This window comes from Danio rerio, chromosome 24 (assembly GCF_052040795.2).
Source record: "Danio rerio strain M-AB ecotype USA chromosome 24, GRCz13ab, whole genome shotgun sequence".
Taxonomy (NCBI): domain Eukaryota; kingdom Metazoa; phylum Chordata; class Actinopteri; order Cypriniformes; family Danionidae; genus Danio; species Danio rerio.
Window position 1 is genome coordinate 33,395,624 of NC_141044.1, and position 17,869 is coordinate 33,413,492.

The 17,869-nt window shown below is 33.5% G+C and overlaps 1 protein-coding gene across 12 annotated transcripts in view; it reads left to right on the plus strand.

Annotated features, from left to right (window-relative positions):
* The window catches only part of plppr5b (phospholipid phosphatase related 5b), a 107,178-nt gene that overhangs the window by 19,369 nt on the left and 69,940 nt on the right, over positions 1–17,869 (plus strand). For 6 of the 12 annotated variants that reach the window (XR_015524267.1, XR_015524268.1, XM_087307994.1 and 3 more), the window contains one exon: positions 8,148–8,336. Coding sequence is in view for 8 of the 12 variants with exons in the window: in XM_087307994.1 (XP_087164120.1) it covers positions 8,148–8,336 (189 nt within the window). In the remaining 4 variants the exon portion in view is untranslated. 12 annotated transcript variants of the gene reach the window in all.

A 17,869-nucleotide genomic window follows, 5' to 3' on the forward strand; every position in this document is an offset into this window, starting at 1 on the left:
ATATGTTATATGAAAATGTATTTAATTAATGCACTTGAATGATGTCCTGCGTATCTGTGACCAAAAAAAAGAAAAAGATTTAATTTACAATGACAATAGTTTATCTGCCAAATAAGAAAACTGTAATTAATTCATCAAATAAAATATGGTGTATCTGGTGGTTTAGTCCACGTAACCTATTGTTACGTTATAGAATGTAATAATTATTTGTTTATTTATTTGATATATATATATATATATATATATATATATATATATATATATATATATATATATATATATATATATATATATATATATATATATATAAATATTATATATATATATATATATATATATATATATATATATATATATATATATATATATATATATATATATATACAGATTTGTGTTTTGTTTATGCATTCGGAGCTGATGTTGTGTTGCGCGCTGTGGAGCATGCGCAGCTTTTTCTCTCTCTCTCTCTCTCTCTCTCTCTCTCTCTCTCTCTCTCCCTCCCTCTAGAGCTGCGCTTGATTGCGGTCCAGCCGTGTTGCGTGTGGGAGGGTATATAAGCTGGAGGAGAGGAACAATGGTAGATCTTTCTGCTCGGTGCAGGTCGCAAATCTCCGTCGTCGCCGCCGCTGTTGTTCTGAGCGTCTCCTATCTCCTGCCCCAAATTGTTGGTTAACTTGATGTGAATTGATCGATTTCTGTTACTGACAATTTAATTATTTTCTAAAACGGCTCTCTGTTAAATCTGAACCTATTGGCTTTTCTGATTAAATATTTATATATATTATTTTTGGTTAGAAACAGAAGCGGTAGGTTGGGAATCGCCATTTACTTTAAAACGTTTTCTCCTGGTTTGTGGCAGCAAGGGAGAAAGGGAAGTTTGCTGTAATTTTATTTGGGGTACTTTTATTTGAGCAGGTAAGTTAGAATTATTTCCCCGCAAGTTAGCTGTCTTTTTGTTTATTATTTTGGCCTGGATTCCCTTCCGAAGAGATGCTTCTATCTTTGTTGTCTAAAAAAATAATAAATATTGTTACTACTTGATCAGCGTTGTGATTATTGTGAGTTGGCACAGGAGAAGGGGAAAACCCTAAATTGAGTATTTGAGTTTATTTCTTTGTTTTTTTACACTTGTTATTGTTCCCGCCAACCCTAGACTGGTCGGGACGTAACACTATAGTTAAATTTACATATAGTGCAGGATTTAAAGATCGGAATCAAATCCGTTTACTACAAAATATCACTGTTATACTATTTATTACTAACATTAAATTTAAATTTACTACAAAATCATGTGAACATCCTTATCTTATTTTCACCCATTCTGAAGCAAGAATACAATCTTTTAAATTCTGTAAACCAGTGTTTTTTGTTTTTGTCACGACTGGAGTATGCAAGGTTAGCTGTTATGGGCTGTGCATACTCAGTTCAAAAGAACCTCCCCAATCAATGCTAATGTTGGGTAGCTGTTGAGGGGTGGTGGGTGCTGTGACGATAAGCCTGAAGAAAGAAAGAAATTAATTTTTTTAATTTTTTGAAGGAGAACAGAGGTCTTCAACTGCTTCTGGATGCCTGTTATTTGACCATGTGTAAACAGAAACATAGTGTTAACATTTTTTTTTCTCATTTATATTTTGCTAAGGTTTTAATGATTTTGTGTGTAAATGCCATTTGTGCATAAAGGAACAAAAGTTGCCTCTATACTGCCTCATAATGTTAAATTTTAACTAAAAACTGCAGTCAAATGTATGGTTAACTGAATTTTTGCCATTTCACAAAATGTAGGCTGAAACATGTATTTGAAATTGCTTTAATAAACTGTTTTTTAAAACCTTTTTTTATTTAAGCAGTACTAAAATGAGCACAGAGTGTCTGCTTTAATAGCGGTCTGAAGTGATGCACTGTAACATCTTCATTAGGACTCTGATTTATCGTTCTGAGGGATTGGTAACTCAATCTAGGTCAGCTGATTCCTCAGGGTGTTTCTGAACTGTAAAAATCAAGAATAAGCTTTTCATTTTCAGTGATATATCATATACTGAGCATGTGCATGGTTAGTAACACCAGCCCCAAGATCATCAATCATATTCCTGAACTCCAAGAAACAGTTTTTGTAAGACAGCAATACACAATATACTGTATAGTGCTTATTTACAGTGCTTGATAGTGAATCAGCTATATATATATATATATATATATATATATATATATATATATATATATATATATATATAGAGAGAGAGAGAGAGAGAGAGAGAGAGAGAGAGATGTTTAAAAGAATGTGTAAATCATACTGAATTCCTGCTAGTAACATTAAAAATGAAAAATGATATGAATGAGAAAACAGGAAATGCGTTCTTCTGCCTACATTTTTGTGAAACTGTTAAAACATACTTAAAGGTGCAGTATGTAAGTTTTCGACTTTTCTGAAGCACAAAAATAACAATGTTTGAAGATATTTTAGAAACATACTAAGTTAACAAACATGTTTATTTAAAAAACAATGTTAAAGTTTGAAAATGTGTGTCCAGTGTCAGAATGTTTGTCTTTGTTTTGGTCTTTATAACCTGCCCACTGCATGTTTTGCCAATTATATTTCAGCACTCCAGGTTACTTTGGTGGAAAGTGCACTGTATTTTATTTATGTCTTGAGGGCTGCTTCAATATCAGTTGCAGATCAGCCACAGATTAACCACATTAGGTGGTTTATAATTAGCAAGTCCAATTAACAATATGTCCTAACAATATGTGACGCGACAAGATTCCAGAGCCAAGCAATCTGACTGTCCTCACACAACGCAAAACAGAAACATTTAAATACAGCCATTCATAAACACAGAACAGTGCACTCACTGCACTTTAATGAAATGGTACAGTTTAATAATGCATATTAAACCTTTTTAATATTATTAAAAGTACATGCTAAGTCAGTGGTTCTCAAAGTGGGGGTCGGGACCCCCCGAGGGGTCGCGGGGCAATAAAGGGGGGTCGCCTGGTGATTTCCAAAAATCTATTTATTTTTATTAAACCATAAGAATTAACATATTTTATCCATAACTATACTGAAAATAAAAATAGTTGTTTATAGTTACTATATACTATATAGTTACTATAGTAGCTTATAGTTACTAGTTCTATTGGATTGCGACCCCTGGGGTAATTACATTATATTAAAGGCAGCAATAGCGTCAGATGCATTTTGATTTTATAACATCAGGTTATACTTTCTGGCACATTTAAAGCACTGACACAAATTTAATTGGTGTGTCTGCATCATTGCATGCAAGGTTTCTGTATTTATAACCACCTCAGAGGATATTGGGGGTCGCGAGTCACTGGCATTGCTATTTTGGGGGTCGCGGGCTGAAAAGTTTGGGAACCCCTGTGCTAAGTGACAAATATTTGTATGTTTGCAGTTTGGAGTCACAGTTCTATCTGCTAGTGCTTTCAATATGGCAAAAAATGTCACATAACTTCGCTTTCAAACTTACATTGTTAGTATTTATCACTGAAAAAAGCACATAATCGGTACCTGAGGTGATTGTTTTCTAAGTAGTTTATACTGTTGTTCAGTTATGAGAAATAGAAACTGTTTATGAAATAGAAATTTCAGGTGATGGTCTGAAATAGGGGTGCCCAAACTTGGTCCTGGGGGACCGATGTCCTGCAAAGTTTAGTTCCAACCCCAATTGGACACACCTGAACCAGCTAATTAGGCTCTTTCTATGTATACTTAAAACTTCAAGGCAGGTTTATTGAAAGAAGTTGGAGCAAAACTGTGCAGGGCATCGGCCCTCCAGGACAGAGTCTGGGCACCCCTGGTCTGGACAAAAAATCGTTTAACACAGAAAAGATTCCTTTTGTCGCATGTTGTCACGTGTAGTTACAGTACAGTGTAGGCTTGATATTTATTTGGTGTCATCAATCTGGAAACCTATGTTGAGTCATTAGCAGAGGGGCAGAGTGAAAAAGTGTTTTAAATTGTAACTGCTATACCTAGTTCAACCACAGGGTAGCACTCTTACAAACTGCACCTTTAAACATATGTTTGACTGCATTTTCTGGGTGAAATGAACACTAGGGGCAGTATGACAAAAACAACTTTTGTTTCTTTTCATACTATAGATATTTCAGGGACATATTATTGACAAATAAAGGATTATTTCTATGCTGTTATTTGCATAGCACCAAATAAACACCACAACATAACTTAACAATGACTATGGTTTGTGTTTGGAAGTTTAAAGTACAGTTCTAATTCTTAATTGTATTGAAATGTAACATTTTTAAACCAACATAAATTAATATGAAATAACTATTTAGCACACTTTCAAAATGTATGCATGCTGTGTTAACGAATGACATTCGACTAGATCCGCAAAGAGATCGATGAGAAAATGTGAAAGTTAGCTTTTTCGATAAATGTCTGGACATGATCAGTTTTTGATTGACCCTCAGTTCTGCTACTTTGAACAAATGAAATGCCAGGAAACATGGTCATGTGGTTTATAGTACTATATATACTATTTAATGCAGTAATGTTTTAGTAGCCACTAGATGGCAGCAGAGTAATTGACCTGGTCTTTTCTAAATTTGTAATCAAAAATACATTTCCCTCACTTATCTATCTCCATATGGATAACTTTTTTGATGGTCAGTTTGGTCGCTAGTGATGCAGGGCACTCCGTTTTGAGTCTAGTGAAGCCCATTTCAACAAATAAGATAAAATTAAGGTAAAACTATAGCTATGTGGTCACAGTGTGCTTTTATTTTTTATTTTTTTATCTTGACATATGCATATGTTTCATGTGTCACCGAATGATTTTGCGAGCACATAAACAGCTGAGCAAAACACTATAAATAAAATGCACACAATAAATAAAAATGAGTCTACAAGAAAGCCTAAGAAGGTATTTTAATGTTTAATTACAAGCTGTTCACACATTAGCAATAAAAAACACACATTACATAAAAAATCATGCATATATAGCTCCCTGTTAAACTGAAACAACTCTGGAGCCCAGCTGACATTTCTTCTCTGTGGAAACACATTCCAACTGTCACAGTAATGTAAATAACAGCTGCCCAATTATCATGATTCTCTGCTAGGTTAATATGAACATCTGAGGAGATTCCAGCAGAGCCAATGATACCCTGCTTCAGTTTTATTAATGTTTTTGGCAACAGGGAAAAAAAAATAATCCCAGTTAGACTTTATCACAGCTGTGGTAATAAATGAGGTGCAATATTAAATAAGGAGTTTGATAACTGAAATTGTCAAAGCTTTTGAGATAAAGTCAAAGACGTTTTAATTAAACTGCGCTGCGGTTGATCTTTGAGGACTTTCGCTTTTTATGTTATTCTTTATGCTGTTATTCAACACGAAATGTTTCTGCATGATTTTTGTTCACTCAAAATGAATGCTTTTAATTTTGAAACAATTTTTTTGGCATATAGTCATATAGTGAATCATATATTTTAAAGTATGTTCTCTGTCTAAAATTGTGCCTATATTATATTTACGGTAACACTTTATTTTGCTATTAACAAACAATTTACAAGACCTTTGGCTCAACAAACTACTAATTTATGGATTCCTATTATAGTTAGTTGTAGTCTGGTCTAGGTATTGGAATGTAGACTGTATAATAAGATCATACTTTATAAGTACTAACAAAAAACTAATAACTTATTAATAAGCACTGTTGGGGAAAATTACTTTTGAAAGTAATGCATTACATTATTGAGCTACTCCCCAAGAAATGAACTAGTTGTGTTACTTAGTTACTTTTTACGATAAGTAATGCCTTACATTACTTTTGAGTTACATTTGCGTTACTTGTCCTTACCTTTGCTGAGGCTTGATCTTTTTCATAACTTGCAGGCTTTTAAAAAAATTGTGTGGTTTATTTATAATCTAATTTCACAGCTGATACCACACATAGATTGAAAAGATATGGATGTAGTATCCGTGACGTCACCCTTTGGTTTTTGAAGAACCCAAAAGAAGCTATATGTAGGTGTGGCCAACTGTTTTGTTTGCGTGTCATTGGGGATACCAAACAAGGGCAGAGGCGGAGCGTGAGCAGAGCTACAGACGCCTGCTAGCATTTTGCTTAGACGGGCTTTCCTATAGGAGAAACGCTTAATACTTCATTCCCTGTGACTCGTTTGTATTCTGACCTCATGTGCTTGGTTGTATACTATATCAATGAAGTGTTTAGTCTTTTAACACACTGTTGTAATACATTGAGCCACTAAGCATTGCTGAAATCCAGGCATACCACTGTATGACATTGTTTCAGATGACTGTTCAATAGCCTACAGCTAATCAATCTGTCAGATTCTGGGGTGTTTTACAGGTCTAAAGAAAATTATAAATGATCCTAAATAAACAAATATGTTTATAGATTTGGTGTATAAGTTTATAATTTAACTCACCTGGGAAATGGAGGCCACTTGAATGGTTTGTGAGCACAATTAAGTGCACACAGCATGCCATATTATCTGAATTTTGTAAGAAACAATTCCAAAAAGCAACTGACTGTGTAAGGCCACATAAAACAAAACAAAAACACGATGTGTATGCCGAGTTCAGCGGCTAATCAGCCGGAATCAGCTGATTGCGACTAGCAAGACCTAGCTGTCACTCAAGTGGCCACACCCTTAATTATGCAGACTTATTATAATTCATTTTAAACAAAACAGATGAGTAATAAAAAAAATTCACCCCCTCACAGTTGTCATGAGAAGTAATATTAGCTATATGCATCAAATTCTTTCTTTGTAGCAGGCTGTAAACACCTTTTTTCTGCTGTAAAGTTGCCCATTTTAACAGTGGATTTTAACATTTGCTCTGTGATGGAGCCAGGACTAGCGGAATTTCAATGAATTGCAGTTTCAGTTACTTCCGTATTTACTTCACGAGTGAGAGCGTGGAAGCTATACAAATTTATAATTGTGCATATACATTCGATTAGTTAGTACTGAAGCTAAATCTGGAGCTTATCTAACAAAATAACTTATGATAATGGTCCAAAAACTAGTACACCCAAATGTATATGTTATAGAAAAGTATTAAATACAAATTTAAAAAAAGAGGAAAAATCAAGAGGAGCAAAACATTTTTTAATATGTTGAAATTTTGTAGTTTGTATCTTTTTTCAACATTTTGCTTAAATGTAATTGTGTTATCTTTTTTAATTTATAAATATGTTTGGTGATAAAAAAATATTTAAATAAATAAATCTGTTTAATAAATCTGTCTTGATTAAATGCATCAAAATATATTGCCTATATTCTCTGAGAATTGGATAAAAATATTAATTTTCAAAATGGGGTGTACTCAATTATGCTGATCACTGTAACTCACGTTACTCGTAATGCCTTACTCCCAACACTGTTAATAAGCCAGTATTAAATAGTTGGAATTGGTACGTAAACATGTTTTCCCCATATATAGGTTATATAATATGGATTATAGAATATGTAATATTAAATAAAATAAAAATATATTAGTTAAAATGTAACATATAAAATAGCATTTTATGTTGTGCTAAATGAGGTCAATAATTTGATTAGGGTATTTGGCATTTTTTTATTAAAATGTGCAAATACATACATTTTATATTTGTTTTTTAAAGTATGTATGCGTTTTCAAGTTTAAAAAAATCATACAAGTTTTAAAACAAATAATTCAAATATACACTCCTTCACTCAATCCTTCGTGCCTGTGTTTTAGTATACTTTACAATAACAGACAATCTGTTGCTGTTCCGTAAATTGGGTATTGCTGAGGGGACGTTTGGTTACTTTCGGAATCGCGCTTTTCTTTAAACGCTTATAGGGTGATGATGATGATGATGATGATGATGCGCGGTCACGCTGCCTGACGTGTCTCCTCCTCATCCTCTGCCTGGAGTAATAAGGCGCGCGCGGTGCCACTTTATCTGCTCTCCTCTCGCCTTTCCTCATTGCGACCTGAGCGCAGTGCCATGCGCGCCGGTGCGTCTCCTCCTCGTGCCAACCGGAGCCTCAGACCCCGGCGAGATGCGGGAACTATAACGGGAGCTCATATGTTTGGAGGTTCTCCACTGGATTGTTGGTAAATGTTCCTGCCCCACTCTCTGACGACCATGCTTTATTTCCAGCTGGTGATCATGGCGGGCACGGTCATGCTGGCATATTACTTCGAGTACACGGACACGTTCAACGTGCACGTGCAGGGCTTCTTCTGCTACGAGACCGCGTACACGAAACCCTACCTCGGACCCGAGGACACGAGCGCCATCCCGCCCGCCCTGCTGTACGCGGTGGTCACCGGTGTCCCCACACTGATGGTGAGTCACTGGAGCCGCTGCTCATGCCAGTTTATTGACTTATTAGTGTTATCATCGGGTGATCAGATGATATTAACTAGTACTCAAAAGTGTTTTTAAATGCACATTCTTTCGTTGATAAATAAAGAAATGCATGCATGGATGTAGATAAGGTTTGATACTGCTAAAGGATAACTGCTGGAATGATAAGTGATGTTGATGGATAAGTGATCAGTTGATATTGATTATGTTGATAAATGTTTTTAAGCTCAAGTTTAATTAATTACTGCATAAAGTGTATTTGATTTGTAAGTGTTAAGTTAATATTTACTGTCATTAAAAATAAATCTGAGCTGCATATTTATTTATTGATAAATGCAATAATGACTGCATGACTTAGCTTGATATTGAGGTAGCATGATGAATAGTTGATACTCATAGTCATTAGTACAAACTTTGAAGATCATTGCAATGTGAATGATTGTATACATTAAAACCAGGCTTAAAGTCGATACATAATAACAGGTAAATTAGCCTAATAAGTGTCATCAATTGATGTTAAAGTCACTCATCAGATTGCATAACACTCAGATTTCAATATTTGGCTCGCAAAAAGAAAATTTGTGATTATTTGAAAGCACAAAAGAATTGAAAGGTAATCCCGCTAGTTATTCATATACTGTATCGCTTCATGCTAATTTAACTTGACTGAGTTGAGATTGTGATTCAGAGCTGATTTTCATATTCTTTTTAAATTAATAACTCACCATTTCGGAGAGTGTTTATGTGTTCAGTGGATGCTGATTCCCATTAGATATTATTTATTTGATTTTAATTTATTTTTGTTTGTTTATTGATTAATAAACAGATGATTGCATGGAGGTGAGATGCACACCTCTCATTTGGATTGATTAGATGAGCTGGAGACTGAATGGTGATTAACTGTGATTTTTGATTGCTGTTGATCAAGTAAAAACCACTGGGATATGTTTGTTAATAATTCATTTGCAGTTTTTATTTTAGTTTTTGATTTGGATAATTGTATTGGTTTTCATTTTAGAGGCTTTAAAACACACTGCTTAATATTGATTTTGATTGAGGAGTGCTACACTGTTCAAAAATGCTGGGTTCCACACAATTCATTCATGTTGTCCCAACACAAATCAATTAAGCTAGCTTAACATTTTTAAGTGGATTGAACTTAAAAGCAATTACGTTGACCTAAAAACCCCTCAAGAATCAGTCCCGTAGCCAGGGGGTTCAGGTGGTATGAAAGACCCACCCCTCACTGACAAAGGTCCAGAATTTGTCCCATACATGAGCTTATTATCCTACTTTGTCTGCTATACCATCATAAATTTGGTGAAAAACCTAATCTAAAACGCCTTTTAAGATCAAGTGAAACATCTTTCGCTACTGGTTTATTTTTAAATAAAGAAAACATTTTACAAGGGACTTTTACTCTAAATATCGGACTTATTCTTGATTAAAAAACTGATCCATAAAAGTTGTGAAGCACCAAAAGCGCCTCACATTACAATTCAAGTGAACACTAATTTGGCTGTTGTTGTTATCCATGATTTTTCAAATGTCCTTTTTTTACAAGAAAAATTTTGAAGCACTACATAATAATAATAATAATAATTATAATAATTATAATAATAATAATTATTATTAATATTGTTATTATTATTATTATGTTTTCATTATTTTTTATTCAAATTGTCAATTTCTGACTGAGGACAGTTAGATGTGCTGGCCAGTTTTTTTAAATAAATGACAATAGGCTACAGTTAAAAAAAAAAACCTTTACAGATTCATAGTTTTTTTTTCTAATGATATAATGTACTAAAGTAGTATTTGAGAAATCTTTAGGAAATATTTTGGTACATCAAAATGTGTGGTTATGATGACCCTTCAACAAGCTAATTCAGCTAAAAATAGTGCTTTAGATGCTGTATTTAAATCTCATAGTTACATAGAATAAACAACATAAAGGTCCACATTTTGGGAAAAAGAACCACCCCTTTCACCAGGCTAGCTACAGGCCTAAGAATTGTGTTGATTCAACTCATCTTTCAAGCAAAACCTTTTTTTGTGTGTGTGTGTTGATGAACGCATGGAATTAATTCAAGATGGAGATAAAAAATAAATGAAAAATACCTTTGTAATACCTGCAACAGAGTTGTGTGAGACTGGCAGAAAAATGCCATCTTTAAGATGAGCCTCGAGTGAGTCATAACAGCATTTACTGAACAGCACTACTGTTCATCATCACTTTCACATAGAAATACATCCCATCTCAAACATCAGATTTTGGGTGTTTATTTGTAATTCAAAGGCTTTTTTTAAAACCATTTCTGCACAGAATATTCATTTCCATCCATGCAGCACTGCATAATTAACCAGATCCAAATATGTTTACCACACATGTCAGCATAATGAGATTTCATTATCCATGCACGCATAAATTAAGCCTGCATAAACCCTCTCTCTCTCCTCATATCAAGGGCAAAACCTTTGATGTGCGATCACACCATGCACTGCCCTAAAACTGAATTGCGTCATTAGTTTGACTATTTGCTGGTTACTGTGTCACACTGTAGTTGTTTATTCCAATGTGCAAGCTTTTTATTCGCACAAACTGTGAGTATAGACATCTCACATCTCACTGTCTGTAATTTAATGTTCACCAGCCCACATTATTTCATCAGTGGCAGTGACTCAATCTGAAGTGCTGTCATGCTGGACCTTTGCTGCTCCATCAGCTCATAGTGTGGTTTTGTGTCCACATAATGTGTTTAACAGATGAATGGCAGCAGATTAGCGGATGTGCTTAAAATGCGAACCTTTCGCCCTTTTCAATTTGTTTTGTTGTTTAGATATTTTAAGGTTGCGTTCTGTTGGATCCTGTTCTTTTCTCCTTGTCTCTTGTAAGTATGCATGAAAACTTTATACATACAGTTAAAGTCGGAATTATTAGCCTCCCTGGTTATTTTTTCCAAATTTCTGTTTAACGGAGAGAAGTTTTTTTTCAACACATTTCTAAACATAATAGTTTTATTAACTAATTTCTGTATATATATATATATATATATATATATATATATATATATATATATATATATATATATATATATATATATATAATATTAGTATTCAGTATTATAATGATTAGAAGTAATTGTATAGCAGTGGTTTGTTCTGTTGACAACTGAAAAAAAAGTATAGCTTAAGGGGGCTAATAATGGTTTTACAAAAATTAAGAACTGCTTGTATTCTAACCGAAATAAAACAAATAAGACTTTCTCTTAGAAAACAATTAGAAGACTTAGAAGACTTGCTCAAAGAAAAACAAATGTTATTTTGGGTGTCCGTGGGGGCTTAAAAAGTTGTAAAATGTCTAAAATCTCAAAAACGAAATTATACATTTTTACATTTACTGAAACATTTTGTAGGTCAATAGGTCTTTAATTTCTTTTGAAATATATTGAATTTTCTAATGACACTATCACATATTTTTTTAAGGAAACGGCTGCTTTATAAATTCAAATATTTTTCATAATTATGAGAACATTAAAGGGTTGCTAAATCTCCACTACTATTATTTAAAACATCACTAGGCCTATGTCCTTTTCTGCAATATTACATTCTGTGCAAAATTGCTAACATATATCCAGTCCTTAAACAATCCATCTCAATAAAACTTCAACTTTTTATTAGAAATTTTAGTTTTTGATTCTATTTAGCATAATGGTTTAATTATTTTCCTTACAATAGCATTTGTTTAAAAGTACTTCATAGTGCTGAGGACACTGTCCTGGACAGATTGCTGTGCATCCATTTAGTTTATTATAGTTTGTAAAACATTTAAAATACTTGTTCATTTTATTGTTTAAGAAAGTTAATGTTAAAAATGTTACAGTATATATACCTTTAGAGCTTGCTTGTTTTGACACAATATCTACAGTATTTAATTTTGTTATTATTAAATAATACTTATTGTTATTGTAATATTAAATGTTTTAAATTATAAAATATTTTGATAGGACGAATACAAAATCTTTTCCATCTGAGCCATTTAAAAAATCCTTAGCTATTAGCTCTTTATGAATATAAAATTTCAATCACAATGGTCTTAAAAATGTCTTAAAAGGTCTTAAATTTAACTTGGTGAATTCTGCAGAAACACCAATTATAAGAAATACTGTGAAAAAAAATCCTTGCTCTGTTTAACATCATTTGGGAAATATTTAAAAAAGGAAAAAAAATTCACTGAAGGGCAAATCATTTTGTCTTCAACTGTAAATGTTCATTTTAATATTTACCTTCCTAAAAGGTTACTTATTTTTCAACTTTTTTGATTTAGCACGTGTACATTTTGAGTCTTACCTCAGCAAGTAAAGTAAGTGTATGTTTTGCTTTGCTTTCCTGGTAGTCTAAATCGAGTTTCAGACTTACGCAACCCTAAAGGTCAGACAGTTCTTCCTGCTTCCTATGTGAGTGGGTGTTTTTTGGCTAGAATAAAGTGTAATGTAATTTAAACTCAATGCTGCATAGGTATAACTTGGAAGGAAGAAAAATAAAATCAAAAATAAAGAATATGTATTTTTAGTGAATCCCTACTTGGATGCTCACAATACATCTATTTCATTCATGGTGCTGACAGGTTGCTACATGGCAGTTAGGTTGTTATATTTCCTCCCAACACCTTTCTAAGCAGAGAGATCGGCTCATGTTTTTTCAGACAAAAACAACCTGGCTGTCACGTCGCAACAGCGTGACCTCAGCCAAAGCTGTCGTAAAAGAGAGATGAACTCGATCTTCACAAAGTACCGCTCATAAACTCCACCGCCGACTCCAACTGGAGCCTGAAACGCTGTGATTTGTAGTCTGAAAGTCGTGCGGTAAAGATATGAGTTTCAGACAGAGATATTGCTCCTTCTGAGCCGATATTGGCGATGGTGACATTGATGTGTTAAGGTGTGGGTTATGGGGGGATAGGTCTTACTAAAGGAAATAGTTTTTATTTTAAAATCCCTCAACATAATGCGCTCGCTGCTGGTTTGGAATTTAAATTGTGCGATATCACTCAGATGTCTGGATAAGGCCCATCACATCTTCATTTTAAATGGATTACAAGGTGAAATCTTAATTAATGCTGATAAATCTGCTGATAATGAATGGAATTTGGTGATTACTGCCAAATGTGCTAAACCATAAAGCCTATTCGTCATCAGAGATTAAAATGAAGTTTGAGGATAATCGCTTTAGCCAGATATGTAATGGCGTTTTCTTGGTGCAGATTGGCTGGATTGCGAAAGGTTGGTCTAATAATCATGTCATAAATAATAGTTTGCCTTAAAAATCTCATTTGACTTCCAAGATTTTGGTGAGTTTATTAGATCTGGATGAATTTAGCATTACTTGCTCATCCATGAATCCTCTGCTGTGAATTAAAATCAGCATAACCTTTAAGTAATTTGTTACTTTAAATAGGTAAAAAATTTGTAAACATAATACCTATAATAATATAATAATAAAAATAAACGCAACAAGTTGACTTTACTTAAAGGTGCTGTATGTAAGTTTTTGACTCTTCTAAAGCATAAAAATACCATGTTTGCAGATGTTTAAGAAACATGCTAAGGGAACATGCTTTTTTTTATCTAAAAACAATGCTGAAGTCAGATATTCTGCTTTGAAAATGTTTTTTCCATGCCAGAACCATTTCTATGTCTTTGTATCGGTAATTTTAACCTGCCCAATGCCAGTTTAGCCAATTATATTTCAGCACCTTTCAGGTTGCCTTGATAAATATTGCATATTTCATTCATTCATTCATTCATTCATTCATTCATTCATTCATTCATTCATTCAGAAAGGCTTTCAAAGCATGCGCCTTGCGACCGAAATGCGACCTCCAGTGGACAGTAGCACACTCCGAAATGAGACGCAGATTCAAAGCTCCACATGAGGTGGTCATTAATTAGCAAATAATATGAATATTATGAACGTAAACATTAGGTGAGCAGGTTACATTGTAACTCTGTGTCCTAACAACACGCTACGTGGCGAGATTTGCAGTGATAAGCAATTTGTCTGTTTGCAACAGACGAAAAACAACAGAAATTGAAATACAGTTATCCAGAAGTACAGAATATGCACACACTCATGAAATGGTAAGGTTTATAATCTAATTAAACCATAATAAACTGCTTTAACATTATTGAATGTACATGCTAAATCACTTATGTATACAATTTCAAACGGTTTATTTTATTTTCAAGATCTGAGATCTGCTACTGCTTTCAGTATATGGCAATAAGTATCATGTAAAATACCATTCATACTCACATTATTAGACAGTAGAGATGTCTGATTCATGAGAAATGTTGTTTTGAATGAAGAATGCTTAGAAGCTAGGCAATTATTATTAGGTCTTTTTTATTACATTGCATTGTTATTATATTAAGCACATTCTGGCTGTGATGTGGATAAAAAGCTCAAATTTTTATTATTGATGAACATTATAAAGGTATAATCATATTGGTGCAGATTGGACTGTCAATGCTTAATTTTAATGTCAATGTTTTCAGCCCAATAAATAAACCAATTGTCACCTTATAAGTATTATTTCATTTAAGCAGGGCTTTGTTTGCATGTTTTTGTAACCAGAAACATTCTTGTCTATATATATATATATATATATATATATATATATATATATATATATATATATATATATATATATATGCTGTCAATTGATTAAAAAATTAACTAATTAATCACTCTTTTTTTGTAATTAATCACGATTAATCGCAAAAAGCCATATTTATTAAAGAAATAAAAACACAGGCATGTACATGCCATTTGAATTTCAAAACAATCGATGCCAATAACAAACAAAAATGATTTCCATGTTGGATTCTAAGCGGACTACAAAACAAATACAAAATACAGGCATTGCAAATATGGAAATTGGAAAATTATAATAATAATAAAGTATTAAATACAAACAGTTGTATTCATTGTAAAGTTGTATTGCTGATAGTTGAGAACATTAATTATAAAGTAGAAACAATTTTGCTTAGTCCTCCTTTACATTCAGCCAGTTGCTAAGACAGTCCAGTCTGTTGACATTATCGGGGGACAATATGGCCCTTTTCTTTTAAATGATGTGAGCTGAGAGTGAGAACAGTTTCACTGAATCAGCAAAATCACTGAATCAGCATATGCATTTTGGTGCCTAATTTTGGTGCCACTGTTGCTGTGACAGGGACTTAAATGCAACAAGGGGTACATTTAAGGCACGTACCAAAGATATAGACTTCTTACTCGCTGACTCGCTTCAGATTCATCAACACGCATGATCGCGTTCATTAAATTTGCTTAAACTAAGCGTTCTAAAGTATGGCTGGATGTTAAAAGCAAGGATTCTGACACAGCAACAGGAAGCAGACGCTTTACAAATGTTGCGTTTAGGGGGAAGTAGGTCAAACTTAACGAAACATTTGAGGGCTAGAATCAATATAATAATAGGATAACGTCCCTCTCCCTCTGTTTTTGACAGCTTGCAACATCATCTGGCACTTTCACTGAGTACATTTACACGGACACCAACACTCTGATTATATGATTAAGATAATACTCTAATTAAGAGTTTGCTATGTAAACAGCGATTTTTGATTACCTTAAAGGACCACCCGAGTCACGAAATGTGGAGGTTTTTCTTTCCATTCGCCATGCGGTATCAAATTCTATTAAAACAACACTCTTCCAGCAGTCCTTCATATTTTCATCCAGTAATTGTCATGGGGCATGAACAATATGTTGCTGGATAAAAGTGAACTGCTGAACTGCAGTTAAAGTCAGTTTTTTTATCACTGTTTTTATTAATTTGTAGGGACATTTAACATTTACTAAAGAAAGCAAAACATACAAAATGTTCTTTTGGCTTAGTCCAGGGGTGCCGAAACTTGGTCCTGCAAAGTTTAGCTCAAACCCCAACCAGACACACCTGGCTAAGCTAATGAAGCTCTTACTACAACCCCTGGCAAAAAGTGAGGAATCACCGGTCTTAGAAGATGTTCATTCAAATGTTTACTTGTGTAGGAAAAAATACCATGCACAAACATGCCACAAAACTAGTTTCATCCAACAATCCAACCTTCTGGCTGTATGAAACATTTAAAAACACTGTAGTCAATTACAACTATTTTTACAGATCAGATCAAAAAGAGGAAAAATTTATGCAATCACACAAATCTGAGGAAAATCACATGGAATCACCAAATAAAAACACCACTAGAACGTTGTTGCACCACCTCTGACTTTTTTTCTTGAATTCAGCTTGAGTCATGGATTTTATCTATTGACAAATAGTTTGAATGAACATCTTCCAAGAGTGGTGATTCCATACTTTTTGCCAGGGGTTGTAGGCTTTAAGGAAACATCCATGCAGGTGTGTTCAGACAAGTTGGAGCTAAAATCAGGATGCCGCAGATGCCACATACAAAATTATTAAAAACTACTACTAATAATAAATAAACATGAATAGTAAAAATTACAATTACAGATAAATAAATAAATATATAAATAAATAAATGCATTTACATGAACATACAATATTTGTTTTTTTTACATTTTATGTAAATAGCATGCATCAAATAAAAAAAAATGTATATATGAATGGCCATGAAGTCAGAAAATGTGTTATTTGCATAATATTTTCTCTCTTTCATTTCTTTTGATTGTGGTGTAAAAAAAGACCCAAATATTTTCTGATATTAATATGACCCAAACACACAACCACTAACAAACAAACACAAACTTGTTTATGTGGTTTACGAGGTAATGCTTAATGTATTTTATACAGTAAACTGCTTGTTTTATGGCCTCACCCTAACCCTAGCCCTAAACTCAAGCCTCACAGAAAACCTATAGCAAATTTTCCACAACATACCCATGTCCTTATATGATTTTGAGTCCTCATAAAACACATAAACAAATACACACACACAAAGCAACTTTTATTCTGAATTAATATATATATACTACTTGCCAAGTCTTGCCGTTGATCCCACTTGTAAGAGCAACAAATAATAAATTGACTTCTAGTTGATCATTTGGAAACGTAGCAGAAGGTAGATTTTTCAGATGAATCATCTGTTGAACTGCATACCAATCATCACACATACTGCAGAAGACCTATTGGAACCTGCATGGACCCAAGATTCTTACACAAATGTTTGGTGAAGGAAAAATCATGGTTTGGAGTTGCATTCAGTATAGGGGTGTGCGAGAGATCTGCAGAGTGGATGGCAACATCAACAGCCTTAGGTATCAAGACATTTAAGCTGCCCATTACATTACAAATCACAGAAGAGGGCAAATTCTTCAGCAGAATAGCGCCTTCTCATACTTCAGCCTGTACATCAAAGTTTCTGAAAGCAAAAATGAATGAAGGATAGAGTTATTATTTAAAATAATAATTTAAGTTTTAAATAGAACATCCACAAGTTTAGTGGATGTTGTTTTGATCTCTCAGTTTA